This window comes from Aquarana catesbeiana, linkage group LG06 (genome assembly GCF_042186555.1).
Source record: "Aquarana catesbeiana isolate 2022-GZ linkage group LG06, ASM4218655v1, whole genome shotgun sequence".
NCBI lineage: Eukaryota > Metazoa > Chordata > Amphibia > Anura > Ranidae > Aquarana > Aquarana catesbeiana.
The window spans coordinates 198,610,950-198,626,992 of NC_133329.1; the positions used below are offsets into that span (position 1 = coordinate 198,610,950).

General features: G+C 42.8%; 1 protein-coding gene across 10 annotated transcripts in view; it reads right to left on the reverse strand.

Moving 5' to 3' along the window:
• VPS35L (VPS35 endosomal protein sorting factor like) overlaps nt 1-16,043 on the reverse strand; it is a 1,435,757-nt gene that overhangs the window by 986,020 nt on the left and 433,694 nt on the right. For all 10 annotated transcript variants that reach the window (XM_073591197.1, XM_073591205.1, XM_073591203.1 and 7 more), the window contains one exon: nt 2,512-2,605. In XM_073591197.1, the coding sequence (XP_073447298.1) occupies nt 2,512-2,605 (94 nt within the window). The remainder of the gene's footprint in view (nt 1-2,511; nt 2,606-16,043) is intronic.

Below are 16,043 nucleotides of genomic sequence, written 5' to 3' on the forward strand. Positions count from 1 at the left end.
CGGCCAGGGTTGTCGGGAAGAGGCCCTTGTCCTCATCAACATGGGGACAAGGTGCTTTGGGGTGGGGGGCCGCAGCGCGCCCCCTCCCCCAAAGCACCAACCCCCCATGTTGAGGGCATGCGGCCTGGTACGGCTCAGGAGGGGGGGGGGCGCTCGCTCGTCCCCACCCCCATTCCTGTCCGGCCGGGCTGCGTGCTCGGATAAGGGTCTGGTATGGATTGGGGGGGACCCCCACGCCGTTTTTATCGGCGTAGGGGGTTCCCCTCAAGGTCCATACCAGACCCAAGGGCCTGGTATGCTCTTGGAGGGGGAACCCATGCCGGTTTTTTATTTAAAATTTGGCGCGGAGTTCCCCCTCAAGAACATCTGAGCACAAGTCGCGTGCCAAAGTCGGATCATGCAAGACGGCAATCCGACTTTGATCCGACTTCAATGATAGTCAATAGACTGAAGTAGGATCAAAGTCGGACCAAAGTAGTACAGGGAGCATTTCTAAAGTCGGAACGACTTGTGTCGGACCAGTTAGGACGGCTCCCATAGGGAAACATTAAATTTCACACGTCATGCGACATGAGCTCCCAATGTCGGAGCGTTTGTCGGACCAGTGTGAACCCAGCCTCAGACTCATACTTGGCGCCTCAAAGAGCTGCTCTTACAAGACCCTGATCCTAAACAAGATGTTCAAGGAGTTAAATGCTTACTTTTACACCAATGGGACCTCAGTCGACAACCCTCTCTCCCTCTGGGCTGCAAACAAATGCTATACAAGATTGATCATGATTAAGCATAGTCACAGGGTCAAGCAGCAAAGAAAAAAAAAAAAAACCTTACCTGACTTACTGACCAAATTACATATCCTCAAATGTAAACATAAAACCCAACCTGACCGAGACCTTGAAGCAGAGCAAATGAGGGTATGGGAATGGGTAAGGGAAAACTTCCTATATGATGCCAAGCATAAGCTCATGAGAGTTAGACTTTCTACAAGTTTGGGGATAAATGCAGTCACTCTAGCCAACATCTTACAGGACAGAAACAACCTCCCAACACTGGCCACACCACATGGCACAAAAGTACATTCCACTCTCCAAATAGTGGATTCCTCCTTTTTACTATTCTCTCTATAACCTGCACTCTCAGGACCAAGAGACCCAGCACCCTAACCAGCTCTCAGAAATCTCTAAATATCTTTAGGAAGCAGCCCTTCCAACTCTTATAGCAAAGGAACAGGATATTCCTTTCACAACCTATTAGCGCGGATTAATATTTTAAGACCACTGAACGCTCTTCCAGTGGGTAAAGCCCCAGGCCCAGATGGCTTCACAAATGCTTACTATAAAACCTACCACACACAATGGCGTTTGCTGCCATCCATGACGGACAGCCTGTACAGACCGACCTATTGTTCAAAAGCATTTCAGTCATCCCCAAACTGAATAAAGACCCCCTTCAATGCTCAAGCTACAGGCCCATGTCTCTGCTTAACTGTGACCTCAAACTATTCACAAAAATTATTGCAGACAGACTGCGCCCCATTCTGCAACACATTATCTCCCTGGATCAAGTAGGATTTATCCAAACAAGAGATGACTGGGAAACACAACCAGGACTCTAAACATTACTACACATGCCAAAAGCTCCAATATCCCTGATACTCTTGTCCACATATGCTGAAAAGGCCTTTGATAGGGTAGATTGTACCTTTCTCCACATTACCCTTGAACAGGAGGGCATGCCTCCTCCTATCCTCTCCTGGATCTGAGCTCTATACTCTTCCCTCACAGCCAGTCAGGGTTAATGGACTAAATTACTTTTTCACTGGCAACGGAGCGAGACGGGGTTGCCCACCATCTCGGTTACGGTTTGTCCTGTCCTTGGAGCTGTGTTTAAGGTCAATCTACAAAAATGGGAGGCACTGAATATTACAGTTCCCACCCCAGCCCATACCAATTTAAACTCTGGGCCACGCAAGTAATTCAGTATTTGAGAACCGATATTCCCTCTAACCTTAACCTCGTTTATAGGCTGCACTTCCAACGATTAACTATTTTCACTGCAGAGCTTGAAAAATGGAAAAATCTAGCCATGGTTCAGATGCTGCAATGTACTCAAGATGATCATCATGTTAAACATCTTACAAAAACTCTACCTATGAAAGTCCCGCAAAGTTTCTTCTGAGTTCTCAGGGCCTTGTTCATAAAATATGTTTGCCAGGGTAAATCCTCACGTTACGAGAACCCTTCTACTTTGCCCAAAATTCTTCACTCAAGGAACTGTCGAACATATGTTACACTCTATGTATCACATTTATATTGGCGGACTCAGATGTAGCTACAAGCTACTAATGTTATTATGGTCATTTTTGGATGCAAACCTTCCAAAGAAAAAAAAAAAAAAAAAAAAAGAAGAATAGCACTTGTAACTGCTGGCTATTTTAATAAAATATTTTGCATCTCAGTGTCCGGCATTACTGTTAAAAAGAAAAATGTTAGTTGTCTGTGTTGATCTTACCCTACAGAGGTATGCTCGAGCATACACAGATACAAGAGGGTCTCCAATGCCTTTTATCATCGATGTTAACCGAGGAAGACTTTCTGATATTCCACTAGACAAATGTGAACAAAAAAAAATTAAAATTAACATCCGACATAATGATAAAAAAAAAAAAAATCACTTTAATAACTTTTTACAATGAACATCACACTGGTGGAGGGTTATGGTAGCAGTTATGGAAGCAGGTTTTTTGCAAACCTATTAACTACACATGCAGCCCTGGTGTAAAGCCTTACCTTTGCAAAGTTTCTCCTATAATTCCCTACACTGGTGTGCAGCTCAATAGCATAGCAGGTAGCACATAACATGTCATGACACATGCCATATTTGGGGGAGATGGCATATCAAGTCTAAAAATCACAAGGTATGTACAAACCCAATGTGAATTGGGGGTGGATCCTATCCTGAAGACAAAGACATCAATCCTAATGAGATAAATAAAATGGAGCAGGAGCATATACACTGTTCTACAAAAGGATGAGAGTAATCATAGGCATAATACACCTACATCAGCTTCTTGTAGGGGGTTCTAATGCTTAAGAAAGACCTGGGAATTTAGTTCTGTAATAAGTCCCTTAAAGATTAGGGTAAGTTTATATATCCATAACTTCTCTTCCCTTAATAAAATATTAATGAGATATAAAAAAAAAATATATATAATAGTATTCGATCTTCTCCCCTAGAAAAGTTGGCTATATGCCAAACAAGAGAACTAACCAGTTCTTTCCCCTTTATGTTCCTGAGGTGAACATACACAGATCCTAAGCTGACACTTGGTCTTCTCTATATAAAATCCGATTGTACCAGCAGGTCTCAGAGTCTGTGCCCCTTGTGCCACCATCTGAGGATTGGGACCCACTATTCCTGAAAGAGTGTGGCATTGGGCAAGTATATGCCAATGCTTGTGTAAAAAAGTGCAGCGCAAAAAAAAAATTCAATAAAAAGTTCATAAACCGATTCTTAAAAATGAAAACATTCTTCAAAACCTCCCAAAATAGCCGAATGTTTCACTCACCAGAAATCTTTGCTGCTGGCGGGTATGACAGAAGAAAGACTATAAAGTGTAATACTGTATGAAATTACAATATGTACCACAATCGTGCATGCAACAAATGTGAATAAAATTGCAGAGCTAAAAAATTCAATAAAAAGTTCAAAAACTGATTCTTAAAAGTGCAAACGGTCTTCAAATCCTATCAAAATAGCCGAATGTCTCACTCACCAGAAATCCTGGCAGCTCACTTAAGTGCAGCAATAATGCATGTATACATAACCTCCAGGGTAACTGGAACCTCTTTATGGTCTTTTACGACTCTGGATATGGCATAGGAAGAAAGAAAGACTATATAGTGTAATACTGTATGAAATGACCATATGTTCCACAACCATGCATGCAGGGTCACTCACAAAACAGCGCGAGGCACGTCAACGCCAGTGAGGGCTGTCACTACACCGCTAATGTGAATTAACCATGCAGGAGTCACTGAAATCCTTCCAAACAGAATACAGGTCACAAGGATCCTTCCAACAGCAATGCAGGTTGTGCTAGTATCCTTCCAATATTCTCCAGGGAGCACAGCACAGAGGCTCTTATCCGTCACATGTATATATCACTGCTGTAACAAGCTCCTCAGTTCCACTCTCCCGACACTCCTCTGCAGCTATTGAATCAGATTGCAACTTCTGATGGTTCGTCATCCGATGCTCCGGGATTAGAACTACAGCTATGTGACGTTCTAACCCAGTTGTGTAGCTCAGAACAAACAGGCAGGCTGTATGTAAGTTCCACCAGGAATCTCTCTTATTGCAAAATACAGGCTCTTTTATATACTAAAAGAGGAGGTGCAGACCTCCTGCTCATATTACTCTAACAATACAGCTGTAACCTAATTAACATGAGCTAATTAACTAATCCCTTTAGACAGCCTAGATGACTCAGACATGACCTTTAGGCCAGCCTGGCCGTCTTGTAGTTCAGAAAATCCAATCAACATTATCACAATAGCAGAGTTAATTAAACACAAACAATGGGGATCTAATGACTCTTAGATCCCATACTAGAGACTTATTTACAATACACATTGTAGCAGACAACAGACAGGTAGCTGGAATTGATGACATTAGCATTTAACAGTAGGAGTCCCAACGGTATGAATCAGTCACTATTCTAATATGGCAAATCCAGGGTCCCCAGAGTCTGTGTGTCCTGGGGCACCAGGACCCCAATCCACAGTAATACCACCTCAAGGGTCCCCAGGCATACAGCTCACAAAGAGCACATTCCCCCAAAAGCCAGGGCCCACGATCGATCGGCAAGAGGCTAGCATACAGTCCCCTCCAAAAAGTCTCTCTCCCGGCTAGGTCTGTCACAACTGCCACCAAGACATCCAGGGTCAGAGGGATCTCAGTGAGGTCTGCATGGTTAAGTCACAGTAGCTTTATTGCGGCTTAACGTTTGGGCAGCATAGAGTGCCTTGAAAAAGTATTCACACCCCTTGAAATTTTCTATTTTGTCATGTTACAACCAAACACGTAAATGTATTTAATTGGGATTTTATGTGATAGACAACACAAAGTGGCACATAATTGTGAAGGGGAAGGAACATGAAAATAGGATTTTTATAACAGCTTACCTGTAAAATCCTTTTCTTGGAGTACATCATGGGACACAGGGCCATAGTAGTTACTATGGGAGTTATAGGCCACCTTCAGGTGATGGACACTGGCACACCCTAAGACAGGAAGTCCACTCCCTATATAACCCCTCCCACTACTGGCAGTACCTCAGGTTTTTGTAGCAAAGCAATATACTTATATTAAAAGAGGGGAGGGACCTCTGTGTCCCGTAATGTACTCCAAGAAAAGGATTTTACAGGTAAGCCGTTATAAAAATCCTATTTTCTTTATCGTACAACACAGGACACAGAGCCATAGTAGTTACTATGTGGGATGTCCCAGAGCAATGCCAACTGAGGGGGGGGGGGGGGGGAGACACCAAAAGTAGGGCACCATGAGACTAAAGGACTGGGCCATGAAAGCCTGGTGATGCACTGCCCACAAAGCACTAACAGCCCTAGTGGAGTGTGCTTTGATTTGAGCGGGTGGAATCTTCCTCTTCAAACCATAAGCTTGAGCAATTACTTCCCGGATTAATTTAGAAATAGCAGATTTCGATGCTGCCTGTCCTCTTTTAGGACCTTCAGGCAACACAAACAAAACAACCATTTTTTGAATCTGAGCAGTCACCTTCAAGTATACTTTGACTGCTCTTACCACATCCAGAGAATGTAGTGACTTCTCTTCCGTAGAACCGGCTTCTGGAAAAAATGAAAGTAGAAGAATATCCTGCTTTAGATGAAAACCTGACACTACCTTCGGTAGAAAATTGGGGATGAGGACGCAATACTACCTCATCCTTGCGAATAATTAAATATGGCTCCTTACAAGAAAGAGCAGCCAACTCTGATACCCTTCTAGCAGAAGATATGGCTACCAGAAAAACTAGTTTCCTTGTCAAAAGGACCAAGGGAATATGCCCTATCAGCTCAAAAGGCTGTTTCTGCAATGCCAACAGAACTAAAATTCAAGTCCCAAGGGTTCAGGGGTGACCTAACCAGAGGATTAAGTCACGTTACCCCCTGAATAAAGTTACAAACCAAAGAATGCAAAGCAAGTGGTCATTGAAATAATACCAATAAGGCCGAGACCTGGCCTTTGATAGTACTCAAGGCCAGCTTCATTTCTAACCCCATCTGTAGAAAGTCAAGGATACTACCTATGACATACTTCCTGGGGTGCCAACCCCTGGATGCACACCAGGAGACATATGCCTTCCAAACTCTAAAACATGATTCTGGAGGCCGGCTTCCTTGCATTAATCAAGGTAGAAACCACTGAACCTGACAGCCCAGGCTTCTTCAGAATGTGGGTCTCAATAGCCAAACTATTAAATTTAGCATTTGTAAGGTAGGATGGAATACTGGACCTTGCGTGAGAAGGTCTGGGCGTGGTGGTAGAGTCCATGGGTCCCCTACTGCCATCCTTATGATCTCTGCATACCAAGATCTTCTGGGCCACAAGAATCACAGACTTCCCTTCCTGCTTGATCCTGTGAAGAAGTCGTGGAAGCAGCAGAATAGGAGTGAATGCATAAATCCGTGAAAACTGATTCCACAGGAACACCAAGGCATCTTTTCCGCGGATCTTTTGTTCTTGACACAAAGTTGTCAAACTTTTGGTTGGACCTGGAAGCAAACAGATCTACGTCTGGGATCCCCCATCTTTGGCATATTGTCAGGAAGATATCGAGGTGAAGGGACCATTCTCCCGGGAACAACTGCTGGCGACTCAAGTAGTCTGCCTGCCAATTTTCTATTCCTGGAATGAAGACTGCCGATAGGCAAGGTACATTGTTTTCTGCCCAAGTTAGGATATGATTCACCACTCTCTGGGCCGCACGACTTCTCGTGCCCCCTTGGTAATTAATATAGGCCACTGCAGTGGCACTGACAGATTGCATCCTGACAGGACAATTCCGTAACCTGAACATCCAGGCCCTCAGGGCCAAGCGCGCTGCCCGAATCTCTAGAATGTTGATGGGCAAGGTCACTTCTGATCTGTACTATTTCCTTTGGACAGTCGCTCTTCCAGGACTGTTCCCCAACCTGAAAGGCTGGCATCTGTTGTTACCACCTTCCAGGTAACTGGTAGGAAGGATTTTCCCTTCCGCAGATTCTTGGTTAACCACCACCATCTTGCTCCAAGCCAATAGGATACTGTTTTGCTGCAGCCTCAAATGAAACGGAGCATAAGGAACGGCCTCCATCTTTCCCAACCTCATGCAAAGTCGAATAGAAGGATTCTTCTTTGCCTTGACCACCTGAATCAGTTCCTTTATGGCACTGATCTTCGCCTGGGGCAAGGATACCCTTTTCTGGGTTGTATCTCTGATCAGAACCAAGTATTCTAATACCCTTGATAGTTTTAAGGAGGATTTTTCTAGGTTGAGAATTCAACCTAGGTATTCCAGCTAGTTCACTAAGCGGGCTACCAACTGGTCTATCAAGAGCAGATAGTCTAGGTAAGCTATAATCGTTATACCTTGGGCTCTTAATCTGGCGGGGAGGAGGGGCCAGGACTTTTGTAAACAATCAAGGTGCAGTAGCTAGACCAAAAGGCAGAGCTACAAACTGAAAATGAAAATTTTCTACCTTGAAACGTAGCCATTTCTGGTAAGTGGAAAAAATAGGCACATGGAGGTATGCATCCTTGATGTCAATTGACGCCAGAAATTCTCCACCTTGTAGGATGGAGACCACTGATCGGATTCACTCCATGGAAAAAGAGTGGATGTTCAGAAACCGGTTTAGATCTTAAAGATGTCAGACCTATTCTAGATCTCAATTTGGTATTGGTACCATGAAAAGGTTTGACAAACCCCAATCTCTGGCTCTTCCGTTGGGACCACTGAGATCACTTTTTGAGACAAAAGATGGTCTAATGCTTGAAAGAGAGACTTCGTTTTCTCTGGATCCCTGGGAACATTTGATCTAATAACTCAAGGAGAAGGGGACTTTCGGAACTCTAGTTTGTACCCTAGTGTTATTGAGGAAGTCACTCATCTGTCTTGACACTCTTCCTGCCAGACCCTTGAGAACTGCAGAAGTCTTCCCCCCACTAGAGCGAGCGGGGGGCGCCCCTTCATAAGGAAGCTTTAGTATTTTGTTTTGTAAGTTTCCTCCCCCAGGACTTCTTTTATCTCTGGGGTAGACCCTGAGGTTTACCTCTTAAACTTGACGGTGGAGGCCATCATGACTGCCTGGAGGCAGATGCCCCTGGCACCGGAGGAGCTTGTTTAAATGAAATAAGTTTACTCCTCTTCCTAACTGGCAAAAGGGTACTTTTTTCACTAGAAATTTTTTGGATGTATTTATCCAAATCATCCCCAAACAGCCATTCACCGTGAAAAGGAAAACTAGCCAGGAGCTTTTTGCATGGCGCTTCGGCTGACCAATTTTTCAACCATAACATTCTACACATATGCACCAGCCTGTGTAAGGCTGAAGAATAGAATCTCTCATGGTGTCTATTGCAAAACACAATGTGGCTGGTAGCTCAGCTAAATCCTCGGCCTGCTGATCAGGAATAACTTTGAGCACCTGATTAAACTGGTCTCTCAAGGATTGACATAAACCAATTGCTGCCAGCGCAGGCTGAGTCACTGAACCTGTGTTTAATAGGAATTCCAACTTCTTATCTGTAGGATCCCTAAGCATTTGAGCATTGTCTACCAGACAAGTCAAACCTATTCACAGAGGATATAGCAGCGTCAATTGCTGGTATCTCCCACTCTTAGTGAATTTTTCCTCCATAGGATAAAGTGTTGAAAACTTTTTAGGAGAAAAAAAAAAAAATGCTTATCTGGGTGATTCCACTCAGAATACTGTGACAGCAGGCAGGTAAAATCACCAGGTTGCATCCAGGATGGAAAATATGTATGCCCTAGATTCAGGCTTTATGCCGACTTATACCACTAGGGGGAGTACTGGGAGTCCTGCAGAGGAAGAGTTAATGAGCCCAGCTGAAGAAAGTGGGCTCATTAAGACCTATATAAAAAAAAAAAAAAAAAAAAACAGCATACTAAGCGGTCAAGCTGACCAGGATTTCTTTTCATGTTTCTTTTTGTTTTGCTGTTATATTTTTCACTGCATATAGTATAAATAAACCCCCCCCCCCCCCCATCATCTTACCGGAGGCTTGGGACTGCTAGCCGGAGGGCGATCTGCAGCTTCTGCTGACACAGTGATCTGAGGAAAGCATGACAAGGTACATGCTCTATACAGCCCCCAGTGGTGACTCTTGGGCATGACAACATTTACTTTCAAAGAAGATAATTCATAAGAAAATTAAATTCCTTAGAAATCTCCACTTACCTTTCCGCAGGGTGGTAAAACCAACAGACCCAATCTTCACCCCTCATGGTGGGCTCCATTAAACCTTTAGGAACCGGGGCCCCCACACTAGTGGACCCGTAAATCACCCCCCCCCCCCGCCAGGAAAACTTTATGGCTGAAAAAAAACAAAGCACTGGGTCCTGGGGTCCAGCTCTCTAAAGAGAAGCGTTATGGGCTAAACCTTGTTTTTTCCACCACGAGGCCCGGGTACCATTCAATTCGGACTAAAAAGACACTTTGAATGTATTCGGTTGCATAGCCTGCCCCAGCAAGGAATATTCCAGTGGAGCCCAGAATAGCACATCGTGACCAAAACTCACTGGAGAAAAAACTGAGGTACTTCCAGTAGTGGTAAGGGTTATATAGGGAGTGGACTTCTTGTCTTAGGGTGTGCCAGTGTCCATCACCTGAAGGTGGCCTATAACCCACACAGTAACTACTGTGGCTCTGTGTCCAGTGATGTACGATAAAGAAAAATGGTTTAACCTTTTTTACAAATAAATATTTGAAAAAAGTGTTGCGTGCATTTGTATTCAGCCCCCTGAGTCAATACTTTGTAGAACCATCTTTCGCTGCAATTACAACTGCAAGTCTTTTTGGGTATGTCTCTACCAGCTTTGCACATCTAGAGAGTGACATTTTTGCCATTCTTTTTTGCAAAAACGCTCAAGCTCTGTCAGATTGGATGGAGAGCGTTTGAACAGCAATTTTCAAGTCTTACCACAGATTCTTAACTGGATTTAGGTCTGGACTTTGACTGGGCCATTCTACCGCATAACTATGCTTTGATCTAAACCAGGGCTCTCTAAACGACGTCCCTCCAGCTGTTGTGGAACTACATACCCCATGAGGTATTGTAAAACTCTGACTTTCACAGACATGACTCGGCATGTTGGGAATTGTAGTTCCTGAACAACTGGAGGGCCATAGTTTGGAGACCCCTGATCTAAACCATTGCATTGTAGCTCTGGCTGTATGTTTAGTCTTTTGCAGACTAACAGGTTTTCTGCTCAGATTGCCCTGCATTTGGCTCCATCCACCTTCCCATCAACTCTGACCAGCTTCCCTGTCCCTGCTAAAGAAAAGAATCCCAACAGCATGATACCGTCACCACAATGTTTCATGGGGTTGATGGTGTGTTTAGGGTAATGTGCAGTGTTTGTTTTCCACCACACATAGCGTTTTTCTTTTAGGCCAAAGAACACCTTCTTCCACTTTTTTGCTGTGCCCCCCACATGGCTTCTCGCAAACTGCAAACAAGACTTCTTGTGTCTCTCTTTCAACAATGGCTTTCTTCTTGCCACTCTTCCATAAAGGCCAGATTTGTGGAGTGCATGACTAATAGTTGTCCTGTGGACAGATTCTGCCACCTGAGCTGCTCTACTTGCCCGGCCTGTCAGTATAGGTGGATAGCCATGTCTTGGTAGGTTTGCAGTTGTGACATATTCTTTCCATTTTCGGATAATGGATTAAACAGTGCTCCGTGAGATGGCTATTGGGATTTTTTTTTAAATCTAAACCGACTTTAAACTTCTACACAACTTTATCCCTGATCTCTCTGGTGTGTTCCTTGGCCTTCATGATGCTGTTTGTGCACTAAGGTTTTCTAACAAACCTTGAAGGGCTTCACAGAACAGCTGTATTTATACTGAGATTAAATTACGCACAATTAGTAGACTATTTACTAATTCGGTGACTTCTGAAGGCAATTGGTTCCATTAAATTTTAGTCAGGATCAGAGTAAAAGGGGCCGAATACAAATTCATGCCACACTTTTCAGATATTTGTAAAAAATGCTGAAAACCATTTATCATTTTCATCCCACTACACAGTTATGTGCCACTTTGTGTTGATCTATCACATAAAATCCCAATAAAATAATTACAATTTTGGTTGTAACGTGACAATGGAAAATTTCAAGGGGTATGAATACTTTTCCAAGGCACTGTATGTGATACTGAGTGCGCACTACATGTGGGTGGCGGTTTGTGTGGTGACGGCTCTCACTGGCGTTCAGGTGTCTCATCCTGTTTTGTGAGTGACACTGCATGCACGGTTGTGGAATATATGGTAATATCACAGTATTACACTATATAGTCTTTCTTCCTATGTCATATCTGGAGTCCTTAAGACTATAAAGAGGTTCCAGTTACCCTGGAGGTTTTGGAAACATGCGTCATTGCTGTACTCAAGTGAGCAGCCAGGATTTCTGATGTGACATTTGGCTATTTTTTGGGAGGATTTGAAGACCATTTGCACTTTAAGAATCACAGTTTAAGAATTTTTTGAACTTTATTGAATTTTTCAGTGCTGCAATTTAATACACATTTGTTGCATGCATAGTTGTGGTACATATGGTCATTTCATACAGTATTAAATTATACAGTATAGTCTCTCTTTCTTCCTTTGCCATATCCGGAGTCCTAAAGACCATAAAGAGGTTCCAGTTACCCTGGAGGTTATGGATGTTGCTGCACTAAAGTGAGCAGCCAGGAATTCTGGTGAGTGAGACATTTGGTTATTTTGGGAGGATTTGAAGACTGTTTGCACTTTAACCACTTGCCTACTGGGCACGTATACTCCTTCCTAAACCAGGCCATTTTTCAGCTTTCAGCACTCACACTTTAACCACTTGCCGACCAGCCGCCGTGGCGCTATAACTTTTGCGCAAACCAATCAATATAAGTTTTTTGCGATTTTTATTACCAACAATATATTAATACATATCGGCCTAAACTGAGGAAAAAATTTGTTGTTTTTAAAAAAAAATTGGGACTATTACAGCAAAAAGTACAAAATAGTGGGGCTTTTTTCAAAACTGTCGTTCTTTTTTGGTTTATAGCGCAAAAACTAAACCGCAGAGATGACCAAATACCACCAAAAGAAAGCTCTATTTGTGGGGAAAAAAAAGACGTCAATTTTGTTTGGGTACATCGTTGCACGACTGCGCAATAGTCAGTTAAAGCAACACCGTGCTGTATCGCAAAAAATAGCCTGGTCGTTGAGCAGCCAATTCTTCCAGGGCTGAAGTGGTTAACTGACAATTAGTCATGCAACACTGTACCTATATGGAATTGTTGTGTTTTTTTCACACAAATAGAGCTTTCTATTGGTGGCACTTAATCACCACTGGGTTTTTAATTTTTTGCGCTATAAATAAAAAAAGGACTGAAATTTCGTGAAAAAAATGTATTTCTTTGTTTCGGTTATAAAATCAGTATATATTATTTGGTCTTTGCAAAAGTTATTGAGTCTACAAATACCCCAAAATGACCCATTTTTGGAAAGTAGACATTCCAAAGTATTTAGTAAGAGGCATGGTGAATATTTTGATGTTGTAATTTTTTACCACAATTCTTTGCAAAATTAAGATTTTTTTTTCTTTCAATTTCTACAAAATTGTAATATTAACAGTTTTTTTGTCACATGGCATATGCAACTACACCCCAAAACACATTCTGCTACTCCTGAGTATGGCGATACCACATATGTGAGACTTTTACAGCCTAGCCACATAGAGAGGCCAAACATGCAGGCAGCACCAGGTGATCTAGGAACATACATTGCACTTCTAAGTTCTTGACTACCTATTACAATTTTAAAATCTCTGGAGCACCAAGATAATGGAAACTTCCACAAAATGACCCCATTTTGGAAAGCAAACATCCCAATGAATATTCTATGAGGCATAATAATGAGTCTTTTTGAACATGTAATTTTTTCCACAAGTTTTTGGAAAATGTGGAAAGAAAATTAAAACGCTATTTTTTTTTTTTTTTTTTTTTTACACGTTTACGGCACTGATGGGCGCTGATGAGGATCCACTGCTGGGTGCCACTGATGAGCACTAATAGGGCACTGTAGTAGCACTGATGTTCACCGATGAGCACTCATTGACACTGATGGGCACTATAGGGAACTGATGAGCACCATCAGAAACTGGTACTGATTGACAATGTAGTGGCACTGATGGGCACCATATGGCACTATAGTGACACTATATGGCACTGATGGGCACTGTAGTGGCGCTGTAGGGCACTGATTAGCATTGTAGTGGGACTGATGGGCACTGTAGTTGCACCGTACGGCACTGCTGGGCACTGTAGTAACACCGTAATGCAATGTAGTGGCACTAATGAGCACCGATGAGCACTGATGTGACACCGATGGGCACTGTAGGGGCACCATAGGGCACTGTAGGGGCATTGTAGTGGCACTGTAGGGCATTGATGAACATTTTGGTGGTACTAATGGGCACTGTAGTGACACCATAGGGCACCGATGAGCACTGTAGTGGCACCGATGAGCACTGTAGTGGCACCGTAGGGCACCGATGAGCACTGTAGTGGCACCGTATGGCACGGATGAGCACTGTAGTTTAATTGTAGTGGCATCGTATGGCACTGTAGTGGCACCGAAGGGCACTGTTGTGGCACTATAGAGGCACTAAAGGGCACTGTAGTGCCACTGCAAGGCACTTATGAGCACTGTAGTGGCAGTGTAGGGCACTGTAGGGAACTGATGACTGTAGTGGCACTGTAGGGCACTGTAGGGCACACAAGATTAAGCAAACTCACACTGCTGCGGGGTTTCTCTCTCCTCTCACCAATACAGCGTGTGAGGAGAAACACTGCAGCAACGTGAGCTGAACCAAACATGATCCCGGTTTGCTGGCAAAGTGAATGCTTCGTCATTGGACAGAGTGATCACGTGGTAAAGGGTCACTGTAATTGGTTCTTTACCCTGATCCGTGATGCGCTGGGTACTGGGGACCCAGCGAGCATGGACACTTCCGGATGCAAGCCCCAGGGAGCGCATGGAAAGAGCGAGCACAGGAGGAGTTATAATATAATGGCCTCCCAGAACAAGCTGGCCATGCTGTTGCCACCATTTGGCTATAGCGTTGACTGGCAAGTGGTTAAGAATCACTTTTTATTAATTTTTTTAATTCACCGCTTCAGCCCCGGAAGATTTTACCCCCTTCCTGACCAGAGCACTTTTTACAATTTGGCACTGTGTCAATTTAACTGACAATTGCGCGGTCGTTCGACGATGTACCCGAACAAAAATTGCATCTTTTTTTTCCCCACAAATAGAGCTTTCTTTTGGTGGTATTGATCACCTCTGTGGTTTTTATTTTTTTGCTATAAACAAAAAAAGAAGAGCAAGAATTTTGAAAAAAAAAAAAAAATATATATATATATTTTTTTTTTTTTTTACTTTTTGCTATAATATTCCCAAAAGTTTTTTTAAAAAACAAATTTCTTCATCAGTTTAGGCCAATATATTTTCTTCTACATATTTTTTGGTTTAAAAAAAAAAAAAAAAAAAAATGCAATAAGCATATATTGATTGGTTTGCGCAAAAGTAATAGCATCTGCAAACTATGGGAAAGATGTACGGCATTTTTATGGCTTTTTAAAAAAAAAATTAACTAGTAAATGGCGGAGATCTGCGATTTTTAGCGGTACTGCGACATTGCGATGGACAGATCAGAGACTTTTGATACTTTTTTGGGACCATTGGCATTTATACAATGATCAGTGCTATAAAAATGCACTGATTACTGTGCAAATGTCACTGGCAGGGAAGGGGTTAACACTACGGTGTTCCCTCAGCATGTTCTGTGTGCGGATGTGAGTGACTAGGAGAGGAGCCATATAATTTTTTTTTCCTTCCTTCGTAGGAAGAAATGATATAACTCCTCTCCTCTGACAGCAAAGGGATTTGTGTGTTTACACACACAAATCCTCATACTGGCGCTCGTGCCCGCCGGCCACGTGCATCGGGTCGCGCGCCCTCTGGTGGCCGAAAACGGGTAGGACTTACCCATATGGGATTTCGCCCAGGAGAGCCATTGTGCCACAGTATATCTGCGTGACACAGTTGGCAAGTGGTTAAAGGGTAACTCCACTTTCGTGGGGAAAAAAAATAACAAATAACGAAAAAATAGTATAGCGCATATAATTGCGAAACTAATCATACTGCAATTGAATGTTATTAAAAATCACCTTTCCTTTTCAAACAGCAGCTCTGTAATTTTCTGAGAATACATTGCAATATGGCTACCTGGGGATGTTCTATACAGAGTGTGTACTGACCACACCCCAGAAACATAATTTCCTGCTTGTGTGATTGGCTCACCAAATTTTTACAGAAATCTGCACTAAGATACAAGTCAGATTTCAGGCATCTCCTGCAAAAAAAATTTCATTTTTGGAGAGATACTTTCAATAGGAACCCACCCCTAAAAGGGATGCAGGCCCAGCAGATTTCCTCATTAGTGCACTGCTGCTGCCACACCTGACAGGCAATTATGAAACCACTACCATTAGACCCACTCAGAACAGAGGCAAAAACAAACACACATGGATTTCTTCAGAATAACAAAAAGGTAGGAATCTGCAACAAAGTTTGTTTTACTCATTACATAGATCACCCAGAGGAGAATATTTTTTTCTCAACAAAAGTTGTGTTACGCTTTAATTTTTTAGGACTGCGATTTTATACATATTCGTTCCAGGAAAATGATATACA